Here is a 21033-nt window from a genome sequence, read left to right as displayed (position 1 = left end):
GACACATATGGGTCAGGGACCCTGACAGCTGAAGATCTGGCTCCCTGGGTCCTGTGCAGAGTTCTCCAAGGATCGGCTTTGACAGCATCCTCTCGTCCCTAGGAAGCCCGAGAGGAGTCAGTTCACTGGGATCACATGCATACAGTCTCCAGCTGTGAGCTCTGTGCTTCCAACCTGTCCCTCTGGTGGCCAGGGTCAGGCAATGGCCGAGTAAAGCAATGGCAGACCACTGCCCTCCTTGGCTATGAGGTGTCACAGGGTCTCAGTGGCCTCAGCGTCCAGAGTTGCAAACACACACTAGATTCCAAACACTGAAACCACTTGATAATACTGCCTGCCCTTTGTCCTTGGGTTGGTCCATTTTATTGTCCTTGTAAAGGAGACAAGACCATTCCTTACGTGTTTGTTTTTCAAGTTGGCCCTTCTAGCAATAAGACTAAAGTCTTCCTCTGCGGTGTCCTGTTTTGGACTAGCAATGGGCAGAATGATAAGAGGAAAGAAGGAGAGATATTTACATTTTCTACATCTGGCCTCTCCAAGGATACTGACAGCTTGGGGCACAGGGAGAGAAGGAGTAGGCAGAGGAGGCATGAGGCAGACCTGCTGAACCACTCCCCATCAGACTTTAGAAGTCGGATGCAAACCTTAGGCCGGGGGTGCAGGGGTGGGGTGGGGGTGGGGGATGGGGGTAGGAGGGTGTCAGGGGAGGTCGGGGGTGGGGGCGGAAACATAGCCAAGGCTACTTTGGATTTGCCCCTGCCTTGTTCTGAGGAGTAGTTTAGGGTTGGAAGGTGAGAGAGGACCCAGGGGAGAGCTAAGCCTCTCGGGGGCGGGGCCGGATGGAGAAGAAAGAGGTGGCACCAAGGAGGCGGGACTCACTACCAGTCTCAGGGCTTCTCTCCTTGTGCACCAGGATATAGTTACAGTTCATTTACTTAGCTCCACAGAAGCCAGACAGCACAGCACCATGCCTATGACTCTGGGTTACTGGGACATCCGTGGGGTGAGAAGGGTCTGACGTCTAAGAGCGATGAGGACATGGGTGGAAAACGTACTGAGTAGTTTTAGGAAATGGATCCTTGTAAGACACCTGATAGATTCTTCTTTCTGCCTGTACCTCTCACTGCTCAGGATGTTTGACGCCCCCTCCCCCTTCTCCCCCTTCTCCTCCCCCTCCCCCTCCCCGTTTGTGTGTGTGTGTGTGTGTGTGTGTGTGTGTGTGCGCGCGCGCGCGTGCTGTTAGATCAAGTATAGGGGTTCAAGCAGAGAGAAGAGGTCACAAAGTCAGGATCCAGTGCATCTCTGATCATCCGTGTCTCCTAGTTGGGTCAAGCCATCCGTCTGCTCCTGGAATACACAGGTTCAAGCTATGAGGAGAAGAGATACACCATGGGGGACGGTAATGACACCCTCTTAGTCAGACTCTTCCCTAACTTCTGATTGGTAGTCCCCAGGAGCCCCTGCGCCTGGCCCTTTGTTGCCCAGGTCTGTGGCACTCTTCTAGCTAAAACTAGCTAGAGTTCACACCTTCAGGAAACCTCTGCGAAGGCAGTTTAGTCTTCCAATGTTTGTAATTTAGCATTTGCCAAGACTTTTTGTAAGCCTTAGAAATGGAGGACCCACAGTCCCAAGTACTCTTCACTCCTGCAACCTTGGAATATGATCCAGATTGCAGATTCCATGCTTGGGAGGTTTCCGACTCCTCAGTCAGGTCTCTGTAGGAGGGTAGAAACTAGGGTGATTTCCTTTCACATCCTCTTGTCCACCACAGCTCCCGACTATGACAGAAGCCAGTGGCTGAGTGAGAAGTTCAAACTGGGCCTGGACATTCCTAATGTAGGTGCAGGGAAGGGGAGGTGTGGGGAAGGCCTGGTGCTCTCACCTCATCTCCTGGCCTGGCTGAGGGGATGGCATCAGTGTTTCTGCTCTCCTGCTCCATCCCTGCTGGCTGCACAGTGTTTCTGTGATGGGCTGTGTCCCGGCTCTCCCACTCAGTGTACACTGTGCTCATGGAGGGTTTCCCGGGGCAGGCACACTGAGTGCCAGGTCCATGTCTGTCCTCACCCAGGGAAGGGATTCAGGTACCCCATAACCCATCTGACCATCCCTGCTTGTCTATCCAGCTGCCCTACTTAATCGATGGGTCACACAAGATCACCCAGAGCAATGCCATCCTGCGCTACCTTGGCCGGAAGCACAACCTGTGTGAGTGGGGCTGGCTGCAGGGTGGGGGATGGCAGTCATTTCCCTGGGTTTATGGGGGGGGGTTGATGCTGATGGTCTTTGGTGTGTGTGCTGCAGGTGGAGAGACAGAAGAAGAGAGACTCCGTGTGGACATTTTGGAGAACCAGGCCGTGGACACTCGTAGGCAGCTTTCAATGGTCTGCTACAGCCCTGAGTTTGTGAGTCCCCCCATGGGTGGGAAAGACAGGTTTTGGAGTTAAAGGCTTATGTTCCTGTCTATATTGACTCCTATAACTTCGGTTCTACAAGGTAGAAATACAGTTTTTTAAAACATTAGAGGATGTATTTAGAGTCCTTTCCATCTCCAACCTTTAACTCTCATAGACCTTTTGTTCCAACTATTTATGTCATCAATATGCTCTTGGAATATGGAGACTAAAACCATGAGTTAAAATAAAGAATGGGAGAGGGAGTGTTACACACGATGGCCTCAGACATGGCACAGCTATTTCTCTGAACAATGCCTGTAGTAGCAAAAGGAATCAGGACCACTTCCCAACAGGCAGCTCAAGTTTGACCATAGGTCCCTGACCCTCCTTCCTTTCAACATCAAAGATGCCTTCACTTTATAAAAAGTACTCGAATATCCACTATTCTGCCATCTGCTAGGGGGAACATTGCCTCCCCTCCTGAGATCTTTGAATATCTTGCTTCTTTGATAGCACCAGCCATCTGAGTCCAGTGTGCCAGGCACAGAGATAGGCACTTCTGAGTCCGACCCACAGGATCTGACTTGGGCAATAAGTGGAGTTCAAAGGCAGGGTTGTACTCATCTGGCTTCTCAATCACCTTCAACAAATGAGACCTGGTGTCTGAAGGAGTCTAATCAGTACTGATGACTTAGCTTAAAATCTGGAGACTGATTCAGGCCCAGCCTTGAGAAGGCATGTACTCTCCTCCACATTCCTGTTAAAGTCAACTCTTTGCTAGGGGGTCTGTGTCTGGGGAGCCTGTGTCTGTGGGAGCCTGTGTCTGTGGGAGCCTGTGTCTGAGGGAGCCTGTGTCTGAGGGAGCCTGTGTCTTGGGAGCCTGTGTCTGTGGGCCTGTGTCTGTGAGAGCCTGTGTCTGTGTGAGCCTGTGTCTGTGTGAGCCTGTGTTTGTGGGAGCCTGTGTCTGTGAGAGCCTGTGTCTGTGGGAGCCTGTGTCTGTCGGAGCCTGTGTCTGTAGGAGCCTGTGTCTGTGAGAGCCTGTGTCTGTGGGAGCCTGTGTCTGTGGAGCCTGTGTCTGTGAGAGCCTGTGTCTGTGTGAGCCTGTGTCTGTGTGAGGCTGTGTCTGTGTGAGCCTGTGTCTGTGTGAGCCTGTGTCTGGGGAGCCTGTGTCTGTGGGAGCCTGTGTCTGAGGGAGCCTGTGTCTGTGGGAGCCTGTGTCTGTGGGAGCCTGTGTCTGTGGGAGCATGAGTCTGTGGGAGCCTGTGTCTGTGTGAGTCTGTGTCTGTGTGAGCATGAGTCTGTGGGAGCATGAGTCTGGGAGCCTGTGTCTGTGGGAGCCTGTGTCTGTGGGAGCCTGTGTCTGTGGGAGCCTGTGTCCAGGATAGGAATTGTTTTTTCCCCACCTCAGGAGAAACGGAAGCCAGAGTACTTAGAGGGTCTCCCTGACAAGATGAAGCTCTACTCTGAGTTCCTGGGCAAGCAGCTATGGTTTGCAGGGAACAAGGTAAAGGGAGGGGGTGGGGAGGAGGAGCTGCCATTTTTCCCAGGCATCAAATTCCACTGCACTCACCCTGGGCTTCCTGCAGATTACCTATGTGGATTTCCTTGTTTATGATGTCCTCGATAAGCACCGTATGTTTGAGCTCAAGTGCCTGGACGCCTTTCCAAATCTGAAGGACTTCATGGCTCGATTTGAGGTGATGCCCTGATCCCTGTTTCCTCTTGGATGCCCTACTTCCCTTCCCCCTTTCTAGGATGATTTCCTAATCCTTAAGAGACTAATTATCATTTATTGAACATTGGTTTTCTGTGAGGACATGGGCTCAGCATCTTACATTATAAGATCAAATTTGTCAGTACAAGATTCCTACAAGGTAGATAAGAGTTATGGGTCTGTCACTTGCTCAAGGGCTCAAGTCCCACCCTCTGGGCCTGTTCTGTGTAGACAGCACTGGAATGGTTCTTTCTCTTTGTGTTGAAATGAAAAGCTTCACTATGTTCAACCAGGGTTTCCTGTCCAGGACCCTTTTGAGGAGTAGAACGTGACAGCCATGTGCAAGCCTGGAGCTGGCTTTAGTTATTAGGAAGGTGAGGGTGCGTGTGAAGTGTTACAATACAGTGAGTCTTTGTAGCTGGCCTGTAGAGCACTTTGCTTCTCACATCCCCACTGTGGGAGCTTAGGGCTGGAGACAGTACTTGGACTGAGTAGACCAGCACAGCCCTTGTTGGGGGGTTATCTTTTTGAGGGTAGGGGACTCTCTTGCCTCCGTCTCCTGTCTTCTAATGCTCCAGTGAGATGAAGTCATACATTCACTTTAAACCTTTCATGTGAGGCACGTTGTCAGGTCCCAGAGGACAGGCCCTGTACCCTCATCCTGGGCCTAAGTAGAGCACACAGGGGTGATCGCACTAGTTTGTGAGGTGCAGTATCACCTGGGGCCAGAGATTCAAGTCTGAAACCTCGCAGCTGCTCAATAAATGTTATTATTTGAGCTGTTAACTTAGTGCTTTGTTTCTCAGCCTGGGATCTGTTTCCCTTCCCTACTTGCCAACAAGTGATGTGCTTCCTTAGCTAGTTCTCATTAGCTCTGCTTCCGTTCAAGTGGAAGAGTTTTGGGGATTACGCAAGAGCTGGTATCACTGTGGGGAAAGTGGGGGGGGGGGAGACCTGGAAGTTGCAGCCTAGGGCCTGGGGTTCTGGCTTGGTGCATACAGTAGTCCTGGGTTTTAGAATTCCTCAGCAGTTACTTAGCCCGAGAACTGGATCTTGGTAAGAATTCAGGCAGGCTGCGTGAATTCAGCATGGTTCCTGTATTGAGGTGTGGTAATACTGGACTCAGGTAGCAGGTGGAGAAACAGACTTTCTGCTCTCTGATAACAGATCAGAACCCTGCCCTGCCTCCCTCCATCCCAGATGCTTCGACCCAGGATCTGGGGTGGGATCTGGGCTCTTTTTCAGGCCTGCTCTGAAAACTCCTTTCTTCCTGCCTGCTCCCTTCTCTGTGTGCAAATACAGGCAGGCGCTTCCCTATGGAAAAAGAATATGCCTGTGCCAACAGTGACATGGCCGTGTGACTAGGAAGAAGTTGCTTAACCTCTCTGGTCTTCAGGTTTCCTCCTGATGAATGATCAGTTAGGACTTAGCTTGTAGGATCATTGAGTGTTTTTTTCTTCTTCCAAACCTATGGTAGACTAAAAGACACAAAGCCCTCACGATGGTGGTTTCTCCATCTGATGTTCTTCCTAAGGTGGGACACTTGGAACTTGAAGAGATTACTTGCCAGAGCTGAGGTGGACTGCCCTGCTCCAGGTCTTGGGCCCACATGGAGTTCATAGGGTTGAGCTGCTCAGCCCGGTGGTGCTCCAAGCCAGCGGTTTGCTGTCTTCTTTCCACTCACAGACCCTTGAGAAGATCTCTGCCTACATGAAGTCCAGCCGCTTCCTTTCAGGCCCTGTGTATTTGAAGACAGCGCTGTGGGGTAACAAGTAGAGCGCCCGTAATACCAGGGCCAGGAGGAGATTTACCTCTATGCTTGCGGTCCATGGTCTGGGGCCCATCTGCGTCCCCGGGCATCTCTGTATCAGTCTTCCCACCTCCGTTCTTCTCTGAAAGGTGTTAGTGACTCCGCTTTCTACCCAGCCTTTCTGTAAGGGGAGGTTCTCAAACTCAGGTCTAGTTCCCTAATTGGTTCTTGATGTGTCAATAAAGAAGGCTGGGAGCCAATTGCTGGGCGGAAGGTATAGGTGGGACTTCCGGGTCCCAAGAGAAAAAGGAGATTCAGGGAAAGATAGAGGGGCTTTTTCTGCTGTGCTTCGGAGTAAGAAGGTAACAGTCATGTAAGGTCTTCCGGCAGCTAGGGCCTGTGGCCTCCGCAACAGGCGGATAGCCAAGGATGTTGGCAGGGGCTGGCTGATACAAGTCACTAAGTTTAGGGCAGAGGGAGATGGAGATAATAAACTGGTAAGAGCACGCCTTTCCAGGCCGTTGTTATCTGAGCCCAGCAATTGTGCCTAGCAGGCAAATTCTAAAGTAATAAAGCTGTTTGTGTGTCTTTTAGCTTTGAATTCCAGGGTCGCAGGAATGGGCTAGTAACACAACCACTCAGGAGCTAAGCTGGATGGAACAAGGGAGTCAGGAGGGGCCAGAGCGCTGGGTGTGGTCCCAGGCAAAAGGCAGTAGCCTGTTTTTAAAACTACACACAACACCTCTCCCCAAGCCAAACCTCTGTTCACCCCAGTTCCCCATTCCTTCAGAGTCTCTTCCTCTCCTTTCTTGTCTTTGTCCTGGATCCAAGTAGCCCTCCGCTTTGCTGGGGTGATGAAGGGATGCACTTGACTCTGGTTCCCCAGCACTGCCAGAGAATCCAACCTTGTGCATGTGGAGGCACTCCTCTTCAGTGGGAGGCTGCCCTGCACTGCCAGAAAGACCAGCTCTCTAGTTTGCAAATCTTGGTCCCCAACATGAGACTGTCCAGCCGTTTTTGATCCCCAATGAAGTCTGAACCACATTTGCTCTGTGTCTTATTACCTGTGTCTCTCAGGACAAACCATGTTGACTTGGTTGGGTGGCCTTTGTTATGTTGTCCACAGAAGGGCAGGGATGTGTGTGTGGGATCTTGATGGCCACACAGAGTATAAGATTGCTTACAATTCTTAATGTTCCTTGCCATTAATTCTGTGTTGCCCACCTGGACTCCTAAGAGGAGGGTGCTGCTTCTGTGATGGGGTTCCTCACTAGTCAGCAGTCACAGTGCCACCACAGCCATGGACAGAGGTTCTGGGCTGATGGGAGAGGCTCCATTAGGCCAAGTAGCTTTTGTTTCCTTCTCCCAGCTGCTTTCCCTAAACTAGACATCTCTCCTCCTATTCTCAGGATGTTTCCCCAAAAGTGGCCCCCACCATTTTCAGTTTGTGACTGTGTATTTTACCTTACTCTGTCCTAAGCTAATCAAAGGGAAAATGCAGGTCTTGTTAGATTTTTCCTAATATGCAAAGCCTGAGAGAATACCTCAGATATGCCCAGATTTGTCTAGCCAGAAATTCCAAATAGAATGTTTCAAATGAAAAGAAAGACATGTTAAGGAGTGAGAATAAAATATTAGAAGGTTGTGCTGGACAGTTTATGTCAACGACGCAATTGCGAGTCAGCTGAGAGGAGGGAGCCTCAGTAGAGAAAATGCCTTCATCGAGCAAGCCGTGAGGAGCAAGCCAGTAAGCAGCACCCCTCCATGGCCTCTGCATCAGCTCCTGCCTCCAGGTTTCTGCCCTGCTTCAGTTCCTGTCCTCACTGATTTTGACGATGTTATATGGAACTGTGAGTGAAATAAACCCTCTCCTCCCCAACTTGCTCATAGTTGTGGTGTTTCATGAGAGCAGTAGTAACCCTGACTAAGACAAAAGTTAACAAAACCAAAAACACCTCACAGATAAAAACTACATGAGGACTAGAGATGGCGCGATGGTTAAACACAACTGCTGATCTTACACAGCACCAGGGTTCAATCTCTAGCATCCACATGGCTGCTCACAACAGCCTATAACTCAAGTTTTAGAAGATCTAATTACCTCTTCTGAATTCTGTGGGCACCACACAAGCATATGATACACATACATATATGCACCCATGCACATAAAATAAAAATAAACCCTTAACAACAATAACAAAATTTAAAAAGAATAGCTAACATGATAAACCTGGTGTGAAAATCATATCTTTGATATGAAATGTAAAAAGCAAAACAATAATTACATTAACCCATATGCTAGAAATATAAAAAAGATGCAAAACAAGGTGTCAAAAATTCAAACAGGAATGAATGGAGGGAAAGGTCTAACTTTTAAATGTTCTCTGTTTTCTCTTCTTGTCTGTACGGTCGTACTATGTTGATATAATTTCAAATCGGCTATACTTGTTTTAAAGGTGGGTTTGTAAGGCTGTGGTAGTGACAGGCAAAAACCTACACTAGACAAACTCAAAAGAATAAGCAAAGAATCAAAGCACACCACTAAAGTAAATCACCACAGAAGGGCTCTCTCTCTCTCTCTCTCTCTCTCTCTCTCTCTCTCTCTCTCTCTCTCTCTCTCTGTGTGTGTGTGTGTGTAAGAGAGAGAGAGAGAGAGAGAGAGAGAGAGAGAGAGAGAGAGAGAGGAGAGAATGACAAAGAGAGAAAGACAGAAGTTAGAACTACAATGAAAATAGAGATCAAGTTATAAAATCATTGTGGTAAGACTTTATTTGTGTGTATGTTATGTTTGTATGCATTTGTGTGTGTATGTGTGTATGTATATGTGTGTTATGTGTGCATACACTTGTGTTCTGTATGTGTGTGTATGTGCATGTTATATGTGCATACATTTGTGTGTGTGCATGCATTTGTGTTCTTTATGTGTATGTACATGTGTGTGTTATTGTGCATGCATTTGTGTGTGTTATATGTACATGTGTGTGTGTATGTGTGTATGCCCACACACACACAAGCTGAGTCTAGAGGAGAACTTCTATCTTTCTCTGCCTTATTTCCTCAGGACAGGGTCCCTCACTGAACCTGAAGCTCACAGCTCCACCCAGGCTGGCTGGCCAGCGAGCTCCAGGGGCCTGCCTATCTTTATTCCTATTCCTCCTCCCTGGGATGACAGGCCCATGGATCCAGGCCTGGCTTTTATCCTGATGCCAGAGATTAGGACTCAGGTCTTCATGTTTGCACAGAAAGCACTCTTACCCATGAACATCTTCTCATATCTTTATGTATAATTATCTTAACTGTGTGAACAAAATTCTCCAGGTAAAAGACAGTGTAACATTGCTTTACAAACATAAGGGTCTGTCCTGTAGGGATAACAACCTGGGGGAGGTTAACTAAAACTAAGTATATGTAAATAAAAAAGGCTTATGAAGGGGAAAGAAAATAGACATCAGAGGTGGATGGAGGGAAGGAACTGGGTAGAAGAGGATGGAGAGAACAGGGTGGCAGATCAGGAGTAGGAGGGGGAGAAAGAATGGAAATCTGTGCAGGTACCTGGGACTGGGGCGGGTGGGATGGGGAGGCCTCAGGGAGTCTATGGGGGTGACTCTAGCTGAGACTCCTAGCAGTGGGGAATATGGAGTCTGAAGTGTCCACCTCCTGTAGCCAGGCAGGACTCCCGGGAAGGGATAAGGACACCAACCCACCCCAGAACCTTTGACCCAAAATGTGTCCTGACTACAATATGTGCAGGGACAACTGGAGCAGAGATGGCCAACCAATGGCTGGCCCGACTTGAGACCCATCCCATGGGTAAGCACTGACACTATTAATGATACTCTTTTATGCTTGCTGACAGAAGCCTAGCATAACTGTCCCCTGAGAGCTCCATTCAGCAGAGGATGGAAACACATGCAGAAACCGATAGCCAAACATTACACAGAGCCTGGGGAATCTTGTGGAAGAGTTGGGGGAAGAATTGAGGGACCTGAAGGGGACAGGGATGCCACAAGAAGACCAACAGAGTCAACTAACCTGGTCCTTTGGGGGCTCTCAGAGACTGAAGCACCAACCAAAGAGTGAGCATGGACTGGACCAAGCTCCCATCCCCAAATATATGGGAACATATGGTGGGGGAATTTGAGGAAGGGCAGCAAGGAGTGGGTATGATCAAGAAATGTTGAATACATGCATGAATTTTTTAAAGAACTATTCTTTAAAAACAGAATAATGGTATGTGCATATATTCCCAGAGCTGGGGAGGTGAAGACAAACGGAGTTAGAGGGTTTGCTGGCCTGCCTGGCTATCCGACTTGTGAGCTCCAGGCTTCACCAAAAACAGTAGGTGACTCCTGATTAGATTGTCCTCTGGCCTACACACACACACACACACACACACACAGAGAGAGAGAGAGAGAGAGAGAGAGAGAGAGAGAGAGAGAGAGAGAGAGAGATACACACAGACACAGACAAACACACCAAAATTTTAGCATATGGTGCTTATAAGAAACTCATTTTGCTTCTGTGAAAATACATAGACCAAAAATGAGGAAATAGAATAAGGTGTTATAAATGTAATCCAGAAGAAAGACAGACTTGTATCAGATAAGACAGACAAGAGACTATGAAAATCTATGTTTAAAAAGTCAGAGATGGTCATTATAGAATACTAAAGGAGTCAGTTAAACAAAATGTAATAATCCCCCTCTAGTATCTATCTATCTATCTATCTATCTATCTATCTATCTATCTATCTATCTATCTATCTATCATCTATAAATCGCTCTATCTATGCATACCTATTTTTGAGCACCCAAATACAAAACAAGCATAAATAGGCCTAAAGATAAGGATAGATTTAATACAATAATAGAAACTATCATTTGAGAACTTTAATATATTCCTTTTGGAAACAGACTGATGATCCAAACAGAAAATCAACAGAAAACCAGAAGAGTTAAGTTTCACTCCAAACCAAATGGACCTATCATGTACTACAGAGCACGATCTTTTCAGTGGCACATGGAATGCTTTCCATGGTAGATCACATGACAGACTGTAAAGCTGCTCTCAACGGACTTTAAAAATTGGAGTTTTACGAAGGATCTTTTTTGGTTAAAACACAATGAAAATAGAACTTTGCAGCAGGAAAAACAAAAAACTCTGGCAAGGGTACAACAAATACATGAAAAGTAGGTCAAGGACAAGACCAAGAAATCAAAATATTTATTGAAGATACAATATACCAAATTCTGCAGGCTACAATAAAAGTAGTACCAAGAAAGAAGAGGTTGTATAGCAGTCAGTGTCTACAACAAAGCACGAATTTATAACTTATCCCTGCAGCTCTCAGAGCTAGAAGAACAAGGCACTCAATGCCCAAGTTCATAGGAGGAGAGAAATGATAAAGAGTAGAAATAAATGGATCTGAGATTAAAGGACTATGAAACAAGGGCAAAACAAAGAGCTGGTTATTCAATAAATACAGTGGACAAACTCTTAGTTACAGTTAACTAAGAAAAAGAGAGAAGGGGTTGGAGAGATGGCTCAGCAGTTAGGAGCACTGGTTGTTCCTTCAGAGGACCCAAGTTCAATTCTCACCACCTACATATTGGCTTAAAACCACATGTGACCGTAATGTTGGAGGGTAAATCCAAGAGCACCAAGCACGCATGGGATACACAGTTACATATGCAGACACAACACATAAAAATAAATACGTTGCTTAAAAAATGAAAGGAAAGGATAGAAGACTTACACTAATGACACCAGAGATGGCAAGGGAGACATTGAACTTGACAGAAGTACCCAGGCTGATCTGACATTTTTATGAGCAAGTATACAACAAAGTTTTTGATAACATACGATAAATCAATAAATACCTTGACATATATCTTACCAAATATAAAACACAAAAATAGAAAATCTCAGCAGAGCAGTAATGAGTAACATCATCGAACCATCAATAAGAGGTCTCTTGGTCAGGGCTGGAAGGGTGGATCAGGAGAGCACTGGCTGTTCTTCCAGAGGTTCCAGGTTCGGTTCTCAGCACACTCCCTGAAACTCACAACTACTAACTCCTGGGGTCCCGTGGGGGATGGATGCCTGACAGCCTGTTGCTCTCCACGCTATTTTTTTGAGACAGGATTTCTCCGAACCTGAAACATACCAACTTGTCTAGACTGGCTGGCCAGCAAGCTCCAGGGATTCACTTGTCTCTATGCCCCACAGTGCCCTGCTGTGAGGTGCTTTTACATGGGCCCAGGGGACTTGAACCCAAGTCCTTACACTTGCATGCAATTACTTTACCAGCCGATCCACAGATTTCTACTATTTACACTTCTAAACAGAACAGGCTTTTCTCAACCAAGTCAGGTTAGGAGGTGGCTTCAGTCTCCCCAAAAGCACAAGTCTGCTTGAGAGGCCTTAGGCTCTGTAAAAACCACCTGCACTCCCATAGTTCTCCTCTCACCTGAAACAGGATTTATCAGGGAAGCAGGAAGGATTTTAATTTCTCTTTAAAAAGAAAAGTGGTGGCACACACCTGCAATCTGAGCACTGAGAAGGGCGAGGCAGCGGGGTCATTGTGAATGTGAGGTGACCTTGGCTATGTATGAGGCCTTGTCTGAAACAACAGCAGCAACGACAAAGGAATAGTTGTTAATATAATTGAAACATCACACCTTAATAAAATATAGATACCTTAAAATTCTAGTTCACTTCAAACTTGTAACAATATGAACGTTACCCTGACTGTTCTATTCCTATTTTATTGAAAACACCTCCTTCTAATATAGCAGGTCTGTATTACCTGTGTTAGACAAGTCTGACACAGCAGCATACATTTAATTAAGAATCAAATACACGCACATCCACCTAATCCTTTCTTCTGGATTTAAGTCCTACATACAAGTCACCTATAATTATTTCCATTAAAAACCACATAAGTACATTATAAACCCACCCCTGGTCTTTTTCAAAAGCATTTCATTCCATTTGTCCTAAGCAGGGAGTGGGCTGGCCACGGTATCAAATAGCCTACTCTCTGGCCCCAGCTCTCGTCTGTCCTCCTGGATCTCCCTGAAGCTGCGCTGAGCCAACACTGAACATTTCTATCCGAGTTACCTCCATTTGTCTCCAAGCAGAGCAGAGAGCCTTGCAGAGCAGGAGTGGGAGGCCCGTGTGGGAACGGGATACGTGTGGAGTTTCCTCACGGGATACATGTGGAGTTTCCTCACGGGATACGTGTGGAGTTTCTATTGTGTTTAGTGGGCCAAAGTGGTGCTGAGTCTGCATTTGGGATCGAGAGGTTTGTGGAGGCTTCTCACTGGGAAGTGATGGCTTCCACAAGCTTCAGCAGAAGTCAGTTCTAGGTTTGGAGGAGAAGGTGAGTAGGGGGATGGGGGAATGGGGTGGGGAGCTGCAGAGAAAACAAAGGGCAACCGAATAGGTCAGAAGCATGAAAACGCAGAAGAAAACATGGCGCCTCATGGAATTAGACGGTAAGTCGGTATAATACTTATAATATCAATTGCCAAGGAGTCTAGAAATACTAACTCCCTGCTCAGAACAAGTCGGGGGAGCAGTTCGCTCATTAGAATAGACCTGTACACAGGAGGCTACCACTGGTGGGGACTGGAAGAATCAGGATGGGAATCTAGGCTGTGCACATCTAGAGTCCAACCTGAGCTGTTCCACAAGGAATTCAGTAAGGTCAAAGCCAGCATTCCAGGGTTGGTGGGGAGGACACAGGTGAAAAGCTATAGCTGGGAGGGGAGCAGAGGTCATTATCAAGGCTAGCTGGGGACCTCAGAAGCCACTAGAGGGGTCAGCAGCAAAGTGATTGGCACATTTCAACTCCTTCCTCCTCCCCTTCACCATCCAGCTCCAGCATTTTTTTACCAGCACAGTCATTTAAAGGCTCTGTCCTGCGCTGGAGGACATAGGAATGAATGTGTAATTTCTATAGAGGCCAGGTGTTCTCATAAGCCCCTCTTAAGCTGGCTTTCCAGGCAGACTTAAGCCTAGGGTATCAGTGTCCCTGCTCCGCCCACCGCATCAGGAAACAACCTCCACCGTGAATGGTCTTTTAATCATGTAAGCTATTTTCCCTGTGATTGGGAAATGCTTTAAGCCTGTACTCGAGCTACAACAAGAAAACCAACCAGCTTCCTAACACTTTCGGGGAACTGCTCCACTAAATGGAATGCATGGAGAACAAGGCCTTTTTACCTACTGAGGTGCCTTGAATAAACACGTCACTAATTTTTCAGTATTTTCGTCCCTCTGTCCTTATGAGATGATAGGCTATCTTCACCAGAAGTGACCAAAGGTGGCCATTGTAACAGAATTATTTCCTTGAGCCACATTAGAATTAAGAGTTCAAGACTGACTGGGGACTGGTGAGCCACCTCTCTCCTGCATTACACTTTTGGGTCATACAATTGGCATCAATGTGATGCCAAGAAAAAAAAAATAGAAGATCCTAGCACTTGGGAGCCAGAGGCAGGGGGATCTCTGTGAGTTTGAGGCCAGTCTGGTCTACAGAGTATGATCCAGGACAGTCAGGACAAAAATCCCCCAAAAACCAAACCAACACCGAAGCAAACAAAAACAAAAAAGCCAAAACCAAACCAAAGCAAACCAAAAACCCCACAAAATAGACATGTGCTCTTCAAGTGTTTACCTGATGGTTGCTTGCTGTGTTGTATGCTAATTCATGTCACCTGCCGTAGAACTGCTACTCAGAGGCTGCACGACTAATTTCCTATTTCCTTGCCTCTGTCCTGGGGTGAGCAGACGCTGAGATGGCTTCCATGCCTCCAGCTTAGGGCCCCGTGTAATCCCCTCCCCTGCAATGGCTGATTTACCTTCAGTGGTGTCTAGGTTTTCTGCCCTTGGGACAAATACCTAGGATAAATCAACTTGAAATGTAGAAGGGTTAATTTTGCCTCACAATTTCAGAGATGGAAATCTCTGGTCCCTTGGCCCTGTTGCTTTGGGTCTGTAGTGGCCCCGGTACCTCATGATAGGATCGGGTGGCTGGGGAGGCCCTTTAACCTTGTAGCATCCCGGAAATTGGGGTGGGAGAAGGGAGGGAGGGAGAGAGAGACAGAGGAAGGAGTCAAAGCCCCATGTTCCTCCAAGGGCCCTTTCTCCTACAGGTTCTACCGCCTCCCCAAAACACCATCAGCTGGAGGAATCTTTAGCATATTGGCCATTGGAGGGCATTCGATGTCCATACCTTAACAGTTAGGACAGAGACATGGGATGTAAGTGCCATGGCTGTGTTACATAAAATTACATCTCTCTCTCCCCAGGAGACTCATTTACAAGGAAGAGGAAGGTGGCGGCTTCTGGCTGTTACCCATCAAGAAGCTGAGATCTCTGTTCAGCAAAATAGCAGAAATCGAATTGTACCAACGATCACAAGCTTGGTCGCAGATCCTCATCCAACTGGCCCTTGAGAGGGGATCTTGACCCTTGCTGTACATTGACTACAGCCTTCAGATGAATCCATGTTGGTTCATATAGCTCATTCTGTGTGTGCACCCAACTGCACACTGTGTGTCCACCTGTACACGTGTGTGCGTGTTCACATATACATGGAAGCTGGAGGACAATCTCAGGTGTCATTCCTCAGGATACCTCCCTCCCACATCCCCCCGTTTGGAGAGGGTGTCTTACTGGCCAGGGACTATTTGGCTAGACGTTGGGCAGTACACCTCCAGGAACCTGCTTGTCTCTGCCTCTCTAACGCTGGCACTCTGAGTGTGTGTCCCCACAGTCACCAGGCATCCGCGTCATTCCATGCCTTTCCTGCCACCTGACAGTCCCTAGCTTTCGTACGGCATCTACTTGCTCCTTATAGGAACCACCACAATTTGCCTTCTTGGGTATACAGGTTTTTAGTGAGCTCACGTGAAACAGTAGTTGGGCCATGGGATAGGATTTGCATTTTAGGGCTGAGATCATTTCCTCAGGGACCTGGATCAGTCTTCCAAGTTCACCAGCACTGTCTGTGTACATTGCTAGTGTGAGGTATAAGGCTCTCTAGGTTTTAATCCGTTACCAACTGCTCCGGCTCTCACAAGCCTGCCAGTTTGAAATCTTTATCACATTACGCTCTCTGCCCGGCTCAACAGGGGCCGCTTGTGAGCTCCAGTTCTGTTGCCGTCTCTCAGCACCACACAGCTTGGACTTTCCTCATGGCTTCGCAGGGGCGCCATGTCTGTTTAAAAGCACCTGCCACCCAAACTGGGCGACACCTTCCCTCCCGGTGCCCACTTGGGCTCAGGGAGGAGTTCTAGCCCTGGAACTCAGCCGAGGAGTAAAGAATGTCAGCATAGTTATGCATGGACTCACATCTTCATTTTCAACATCTCCTCGCCGCTCCTTTGGCCTTTACACCAAGAAATCCATCTAGACACCAGATAATTTAACTGCTGTTTATTGGAAGGAGCAGAGGAGACAGAGTGCGGGCCCCTCCAGATCGGATGGGACAAGGCTGGCAGGAAGCTTACAGAGGGTGGGTCCCTTGAGGGAAAGATGGCTCAGCAGCAGCGAGCTCCAGCTCAGCATATGCTCTTGTTACCCCACTTGGCCATCTTGTTGTTGATTGGCATCTTGAAGCAGCGGTCAGACTGCAGGAATGCAGCAATCTTCTCCAAAGCCTGAAGGAAAAGCATTCCGGGTTTTGTTAGGACTCTGGCCCAGCCCTGCAGACCCACAACAAACATGCTGCCTGCCTTCACCTACTTCTGCCAGTGCTTTCACAGTGTAAAGGCCACAATCATCCCGAGACTTAAAGCCCAGAGGTGTCTAACCATTTAGACAGAAGCTGGTGTTGGGCAAGTGCAGTGGGGTCCACGGGCTATGGGGGAGCCTGTGCAAAGTTCTTTGAGAATGGGATAGTGAAAATCACCTCAAAACGGCACATGAAAGCCTTCAGATTTGGGAACTCATCCAGGCACTTGGGCTCAAACATACGATTCTGGTCCAAGACGTCATAAGTGAGAAAATCCACGAAGGTCAGCTAGAACGAGGATAAGAAGTGTCAGGCTTGGGGAGCTCACCAATACCTGCAGACACACACAGACAAACAGACGGGCGGGCAGGCGGGCAGGCAGGCAGGCAGGCAGGCAGGCGGGCAGGTGGGTAGGCGGGCAGCCGCCAGGCAGCCTCTCCCTGTGCCTTCTTCCTACCTTTTCTCCTGCAAACCATGTGAATTTCCCCAGGAACAACGAGAACTGTTTCAGCTGTGCAGGCAGTTGTTCCAAATACTGAGGCTTCAGGCTTTCCTAGGAGGGAAAAAGAGCAATACTATTGTTGGGTAGTCACAATGGTTCCCTGGGGGTGACCAGAGTCTGATCCCCAGGTCCCACATTAATGCTGTCTTTGGGCCTCTACACACACTGCCCTGCCCCCCCAGAATTGCTAATAGCTGTAGTCAGGGCCTGGACCAGTGATGGACCCACCACACCTTTCTCTGGGCATCTTCTTTCTGCCTTGACTTGGAGGAGGCAGGATGGAGAGCTGGGCTTTGGAAAGGAGGAGGAGCTAACGCCAGACTTACAGGACAAACCCAAACCCAACACTGCAGAGTCCGTTTCTAATCCTTACAGTTTGGGTTGATAGAAAGATGGCAACCGTAGAAGGGAGCAGAAGAATCCTTAGCACTGTGGCCCGAAGCCCAACATGGGTGGTTCCAGATGAGGAAACGTACGTGGTTAGAATTGTAGCAGAGCCGAACCAGCTGCATGCGGAAGTCCATTATCTGGTTCTCCATGATGTCCACTCGAATCTTTTCTTCTTCGGTGTCACCACCTGTAGCCAGATGGCAGTAAATCAGCCTCGGATTACCAACCTCCAGGTGGGCGAGCTGCCTCCTCTCTCATGCCACCTTTAGCCCACTCACACATGTTGTGCTTGCGTGCGATGTACCGCAAGATGGCGTTACTCTGGGTGATCTTGTTCTTCCCGTCCATAAGGTAGGGCAGCTAGAAGGGGAAAGTTAATGTGAACCTAGACCTCCAGGTCCTCCACTCGCCTGGAAAAGAGAAGACTTGCAAGGTGTGAACACGAGAGAGGAGAAGCTGGGAGAAGTAACAAAATAAATAGAAAGTAGCACTTGGTCCTCACCTGATCCTAGACAAGGATGCTTAATCCTGTGTGCCACTGTGAATGCAAGTGTGGCATATAGACGTTTCTCAGAATACTTTAAAAAGCAAAATGTATCTATTTCATACCTTCAAGCAAAACTGTAAGAGTAGTGTGCTTATGGACACATTTAAGAACAGGTCTTTTAACAACCAAAACCCTTAAGGGCACATTTAGGATACTATGAAAATACTATCAGTGATAAGGTCAGAGACCTGGCTAGCAACTAATGTCTCTTCTAGCATGTCTTTGAGAGGAGAATGTGTTTCTTAGTCCTTAGTAGGAAATAAAATGTTATTCTCACTTCTGCTCAATGACCCTTGAATTCTATCCATTCTATAAGCATGAAGAGCCTCTATTCTAGATTCTCCCAAACTAGAGATGAAGTAAAAACAGATACACTCAAAGGCCTTCCCTTCTGCCCACTCCTCCAAGGCTACCTACGTTAGGAAAATCCAGATCTAGCTTGAATTTCACGTCCAGCCATTGGCTTCTATCATAGTCAGGAGCTGTAAGAGAGAAGTGGGACCCAAGCCCCTTACCAACCTAGCTGAGAAACGTCTTAGACCTGATATCTCAAGTTCCCAATCCCCAAAAGCTAACCCCTGAGTTTCTGCAAAGGCGGCTTACTAAGAGGGGCTTGGACAGCCAGCGAGAACTATGGGTCTCTTTTGGCAAAGTTCCCAGCTGACTGGAGAAGGGGTCCCACACAATCTCTGTGTGGTGCAACCCTCTGGGTAAAAGACCACTGAAGAGCCATCATGGGCCACTGGCACCCATGACATTCATTACCTTCCCCACACGTGTACTGTTTCTCTTCATAGCTGGTATCAGTAAACTCCAGGAGCATACGGATGGCATGAGCCAGCTAAAGGCGGAGGATGGAGAAAGACCCCAGTCAGAGCGCCTGCGCAGTGCCCACTTGCTTTTAACCCCCGTCCATCAACGTCCCCAACCCAACGCTGCCAAGCCCCTGCATCCTGTCGAGGGAAATTGTCGTTAAGCAGCCCTTTAGCTCACACCCGGGTACGTCCAGTCCCCTCCTCTACCCACGGGCCTGGGGACCCCATAGGCCGGCCGGAGGTCGGCTCGCCTGTCCCTGATCCCGCCCACCCGCCTGCACCTCTCTGTCCCAGCGTCTGGGCTTGCGAGGGCTCACTCACCCCGCGGATATCCCAGTAACCCAGAACCATAGACTTGGAGCACGACATTTTGGGAGATCTTAGCCCCTTCTGGGATACGCGATGGACTGTGGGCGGCTAACTTTATACTGGACGCTGTGGGCGGGGTCAACGCGACTGAACTGCCTCCTCCTTTCTCGCTCTGTGCTCCACCCGCCCTCCGCGTGGTCACTTGGCCTTGCGCAGGCGCAGATGCTGCGGCTCCTGAAATACTCTGGTGCGAACTTCTCTCAGAGCTGTTGATGCATCCATTCTTCGGCAGTGGGTTACTTGGGGAGCGTGAGTCACTTCGCACAACGAACTGGCATTGCGGGTTTCTGACCACAAGGGAACCGCTGTCTTTGGCTCCCTTGGTAGGACATGGGAAGGGCTGAGAAGGAATGCATGATGAAATAACAACAAAACCCAATAAATCACTTAGACACATAAAACTGTGAGGTAGGAAACGATTCTGGTAGAGGCAATACCTAGAGTACTTTGTGGGTAGAAACATTTTCTATGCAAGATACAAATGGCTCTGTGGAGACTGAGGGAGGCCGGGGACACTGAATAGGGCCACTGTGATAAAGGATAGGTCATGCCCACTGGAAATGCCTCAAAGGACACTCCAGGAAAGAGGAAGGTAGAGCAAACACTGAAAGTGAGAAATAGATATGCAAGGCAAACAGAAGATGCCATCGTGTTAGGCTGGTTTATAAGACTGTAGGAGAAAGAGGTAGAATGTTAAGCGTTTGGGGACAAGTTGCAAAAGGTCTTGGACAGCCAGCCAGAGGCTTTGAGTGTTTCTCTCTGCTCTGTGGGGAGTGTATAGGATCTAGATCATAATGCCCACTAGAAGTATAATAGAGGACAGATATGTGATTATTTTTAAATGTTTGCTTCTAGTTTTTAAAGAAAGGAGGTGGTGAATCCATAGTATACATTATTTAGCCCAATATATACTTTCAGAATGTAATGTGAAAATTATTGAGGTGTGTTCTATTTTGTGTTTTAGTACCTTACCCTTAAATCACACCTCTACTAAGGGTATCCTCATTCTCACACTCAGGATACGCACACGCCTACTTTGTGAACTGTATGGCTCTGGACGCTTTGCTGGAATGAGTAACACAGCCAGAATCCTCTTCAGGAAGCTGCTCTGGCTTCTTTGTGTAGAGTTGGCCGGAGGAAATCCTGCTCTACTGTCCCTTGGTGTTTATTAGCACATCTATTATGGGTAGGTGCTGTTTTAGGTGCTGGGGAGCTGAAACTGGAAACAGCAGACAATAGTCCCTGCCCTGGAGGAGTGTGCACACTAATGGGGAGAGGCAGAAACAAACGAATATCAAGTGTACAGTAAGTCTGAGAATGTTAAGCATATTGCAGGGTAAAACAGCAAAGAAGGATACAGGGAGTGGAGGCTCCTGTGGGAAGATTGTGTGTATAGTGGTCCTAGTGAGATGTTCACTCTCCAGTGAATAGTTCCGGGAAGCAATCTACTGTACTGGTGCAGAAGACTGGGAACTCCGGCAGAGAAATGTCAACATACAGGAAGGCGGCACTTTACAGGCAGCCGGGGAGTAAAGGCCACAGATAAGAGACAAGGTGTGTGGGCTTGAACTGCTGTGGTAGACACTTAGAAGCAGGGGGATGACGAAGAACCATTGAAGGAGTCTGAATGAGTGGCTAGTGTGGTGAAGGGGAACCAGGTGTCCTGGAGACCAATGGAAGACTCTGGGACGACCACGTAAATGACCACATCAAATGTGGCTGACAGGTCATGTATAATGAAGTCTGAGGATGAGCAGTTGGATTTAGCAACATAGGTGTTATAGTTCCTGTGAGATAGTATGAGCTTTG

General features: G+C 48.0%; 2 protein-coding genes across 4 annotated transcripts; one reads left to right on the top strand and one right to left on the bottom strand.

Moving 5' to 3' along the window:
* The first annotated feature begins 898 nt into the window (after positions 1–898).
* Gstm6l (glutathione S-transferase, mu 6-like) lies at positions 899–7736 on the top strand. 2 transcript variants are annotated; one of them, XM_039102079.2, is made up of 8 exons: positions 899–1003; positions 1324–1399; positions 1772–1836; positions 2124–2205; positions 2302–2402; positions 3802–3897; positions 3980–4090; positions 5794–7736. In XM_039102079.2, exons 1-8 carry the CDS (start codon positions 968–970, stop codon positions 5881–5883), a joined length of 657 nt encoding a protein of 218 aa, XP_038958007.1. In that variant the 5' UTR covers positions 899–967; the 3' UTR covers positions 5884–7736. The 2 variants fall into 2 exon arrangements, with proteins under 2 accessions (XP_038958007.1, NP_001099934.1); NM_001106464.1 differs by lacking the exon at positions 899–1003 and having other exon boundaries at positions 1318–1399; positions 5794–6425.
* Positions 7737–16288: 8552 nt separating this feature from the next.
* On the bottom strand, positions 16289–19252 carry Gstm5 (glutathione S-transferase, mu 5). 2 transcript variants are annotated; one of them, NM_172038.2, is made up of 8 exons: positions 19177–19252; positions 18806–18881; positions 18458–18522; positions 17772–17853; positions 17580–17680; positions 17059–17154; positions 16779–16889; positions 16289–16527 (listed from the first exon to the last, which is right to left on the bottom strand). In NM_172038.2, exons 1-8 carry the CDS (start codon positions 19222–19224, stop codon positions 16429–16431), a joined length of 678 nt encoding a protein of 225 aa, NP_742035.1. In that variant the 5' UTR covers positions 19225–19252; the 3' UTR covers positions 16289–16428. The 2 variants fall into 2 exon arrangements, with proteins under 2 accessions (NP_742035.1, XP_038958976.1); XM_039103048.2 differs by lacking the exons at positions 18458–18522; positions 19177–19252 and having other exon boundaries at positions 18806–18876.
* Between the last annotated feature and the right edge of the window lie 1781 nt (positions 19253–21033).

The sequence above is a fragment of the Rattus norvegicus genome, chromosome 2 (assembly GCF_036323735.1).
Source record: "Rattus norvegicus strain BN/NHsdMcwi chromosome 2, GRCr8, whole genome shotgun sequence".
In the NCBI taxonomy this organism is placed as follows: Eukaryota; Metazoa; Chordata; class Mammalia; order Rodentia; family Muridae; genus Rattus; species Rattus norvegicus.
This window is presented reverse-complemented; position numbering and strand designations above follow the sequence as displayed.

Bases quoted from the DNA above. Each gene is read 5' to 3' on its own strand.
- Gstm6l (XM_039102079.2), top strand. From the start codon at position 968: ATGCCTATGACTCTGGGTTACTGGGACATCCGTGGG. The intron at 2,403-3,801 runs GTGAGTCCCCCC...TCCCCACCTCAG, and splicing joins TCTGCTACAGCCCTGAGTTT to GAGAAACGGAAGCCAGAGTA. The intron at 3,898-3,979 runs GTAAAGGGAGGG...GGCTTCCTGCAG, and splicing joins TATGGTTTGCAGGGAACAAG to ATTACCTATGTGGATTTCCT.
- Gstm5 (NM_172038.2), bottom strand. From the start codon at position 19,224: ATGTCGTGCTCCAAGTCTATGGTTCTGGGTTACTGGGATATCCGCGGG. The intron at 17,854-18,457 runs GTAGGTAGCCTT...TTCCCCTTCTAG, and splicing joins TAGATCTGGATTTTCCTAAC to CTGCCCTACCTTATGGACGG. The intron at 17,155-17,579 runs GTACGTTTCCTC...TTTCCCTCCTAG, and splicing joins TCTGCTACAATTCTAACCAC to GAAAGCCTGAAGCCTCAGTA.